The sequence below is a fragment of the Rhodamnia argentea genome, chromosome 7 (genome assembly GCF_020921035.1).
Source record: "Rhodamnia argentea isolate NSW1041297 chromosome 7, ASM2092103v1, whole genome shotgun sequence".
NCBI lineage: Eukaryota > Viridiplantae > Streptophyta > Magnoliopsida > Myrtales > Myrtaceae > Rhodamnia > Rhodamnia argentea.
In genome coordinates this window covers 20,619,653-20,622,020 of record NC_063156.1, presented here as the reverse complement: position 1 = coordinate 20,622,020, position 2,368 = coordinate 20,619,653, and the positions used below count along the sequence as shown (strand labels likewise).

Below are 2,368 nucleotides of genomic sequence, written 5' to 3'. Positions count from 1 at the left end.
TGGCTTAATGGAGATCTTTCGTATCCAAACACCTTGAGGAGGTCGGCAAAGCCGATCCATCAGTTTTTTTGTGTTAGATTTTCGTGTTAATGTGCAAGTGTGCGCATGTTAGCAGGCCATTTTCTTGGAAGAATGCCATTTTCAGTCTCTAAAGATCAAAACAAGCATGGTGTTTAATTCAAGAAAACACCCTAAAGTAGCCATTGTCGGGCACGCATTGCACGGGAGACAATCCAACCTAAACATGCTCTGCTGTCCACGATAAATAAAGAATCAGGCTAGAGCTCGAAAAAATAATGTATGCCTTGAATTTTATTAGAAAAGAAAGATTGGGAAAATCCCGAAAGCACTCCTCAGTTACGTGTACAGAATCCTCAGCAAATCTGCTTGCGACGTCAAATTAAAACACGGTACATAGCCCATCCTTTTTTGCCTATATATATCTGGGTCGATTATTATTCCTGTTACAACATGTAATTACCAGAGCCAAAACCCACGACAAAACAAAAAAACATGGGAACAATTTGTATATGTCCCTCTCGTCAGTCATCACAGGGAATCAGGAGATGGGGCCATGGCGAAGAGCGTGGACGACTCGGCTGATGCGGGGCCAGGGGCCGCTCCGGAGCTCAAGAACTCGATCATGGTGCGGTGAGGGTTCGTGCGTTGTGCCTCGCAGAGATCCGGCAAGTATACCCCTGCAAGAGTTTAATGCAAAGTAAAGCCATGATCAGATGAACGTCTGATACAGGCGTATCTGATATAAATTTGTAAAACAATGATCAAGTCGTAAACTTGAGCGTCGGATTTGATATCTTCACAAACTCGGGAGGTGAATAGTCGGATTCAAACGAAGGACGATGCTGCAGTAGAGAAATCTTTTGCAAGAGAGAGAGAAGGAAAAATCCCTTGAGTAGAGAAGAAGCAAAGCACATATAACACATCGAAGGCGACAGCCGATCTATCAGACTTAATATTGCCTTCAAGCAAGATATGTCGCTAAAATTCATGAAGCTCCTGCAATGTGGAGATAAATATTTTTAGACGTTTTACCTTCTCCGGCAGCCAAATTGAAGTAGAGGTCAACGATGTTGGGGCAGTTCTGGAAGCACTGGGGAGCGCAGAGCCTGGAGGTGAATTGCGGGTCGAGGAGGGCATCGGACGAGATCCCAACAGATCTCCGGTCTACCCCACAGGCCCGGACGCACTCGTCGGTCTCCACATACCCGGCCATCCTCTCCACGACCACCTCCGACGTCCTGCATTGGTACTCCACATCGCTGTCCCCGGATGCGAAGGTCTCCAGCAAGCATCGCTTCCCAGAGGACGCGATGGCGAACGCACACATGTCGTTGGGTATCTCCTCGCATATAATCTCAGCTGCATCCCAAGGAAACGGCACAAATGGAGAACATCGAAAATGTCGACACACGGAAAAAAAAAAACCAAAACGACAGATGTAGATGCATGGATCAAGATGGTACCTAGAGCTGCATGGAGGAGGAGAGAAGAGACAAAGAGGAGGAGAGGCAACTTGGTCGGGACGGCCATGGACGGAGCTCTGCTGATTCCTGTGTTGAGATGGAAATGGATCAATGGACACAATGAGGCGTCGATCTCTGTTGTTTTTGTTCTTTTCTTGTTGGATGTGGAGGTTGAGAGAGAGAGAGAGAGAGATGAGGGGAGATTGTGAATGGTTCGAAGCTGACTATATATAGAGAGAGAGAAAGGACTTGGATTGCTTGCCGGCTCGAGGTCCTTTTCTTGCGTTTGCAGTCTCCATTCGATCAGAATAGGTCAAAGCCACTAACCCTTTTTTCTATTGAGGAAAAAAAAATCACCAAAAACCGTAAACTATTTCTACCGTGACATATTTATTCAAACTCATTTATACAACACAAAAAACCCCAAACTTTTATCTATATCACACATTTACTCTAAACCTTTTTTAGATATCCAAAATCCCAAACTTATACCCATACAACATATTTTCCACAATTTATTTTTTGTAACACTAAAAATCCCAAACTTGACGTAAATATGTCATAATGGTACAAATTTAGACTCGGTTTGTTTCACAAAAAATGTGGCGTTTCTAAAAAATATTTTATAAGAAATCATTTTCTAGGAAAATGATTATATTTTTCGGAGTTTAACTAAAATTTGAAAATAAATTAGAAAATATTTTTTGACGTTTGGTATGAAAAATCCAGTTTGATTTTCCTCCTTGCACTCATCTCAATAATTTTTTTATTTCTTTAAAAATCAAAATTTTTAAGTATTTTTTTATATTTTTTTTCTTTTCCCCTCTTCTACCGGTCGCTAGCCACGGGGACGATCAACAAAGGCTGGGGGCTTGCTAGAGGTC

General features: G+C 42.6%; 1 protein-coding gene across 1 annotated transcript; it reads right to left on the bottom strand.

Annotated features, from left to right (window-relative positions):
• Window positions 1–288: 288 nt before the first annotated feature.
• On the bottom strand, window positions 289–1,723 carry LOC115734984. Its single transcript, XM_030666026.2, has 3 exons — window positions 1,485–1,723; window positions 1,054–1,380; window positions 289–698 (listed from the first exon to the last, which is right to left on the bottom strand). Exons 1-3 carry the CDS (start codon window positions 1,549–1,551, stop codon window positions 550–552), a joined length of 543 nt encoding a protein of 180 aa, XP_030521886.1. The 5' UTR covers window positions 1,552–1,723; the 3' UTR covers window positions 289–549.
• Between the last annotated feature and the right edge of the window lie 645 nt (window positions 1,724–2,368).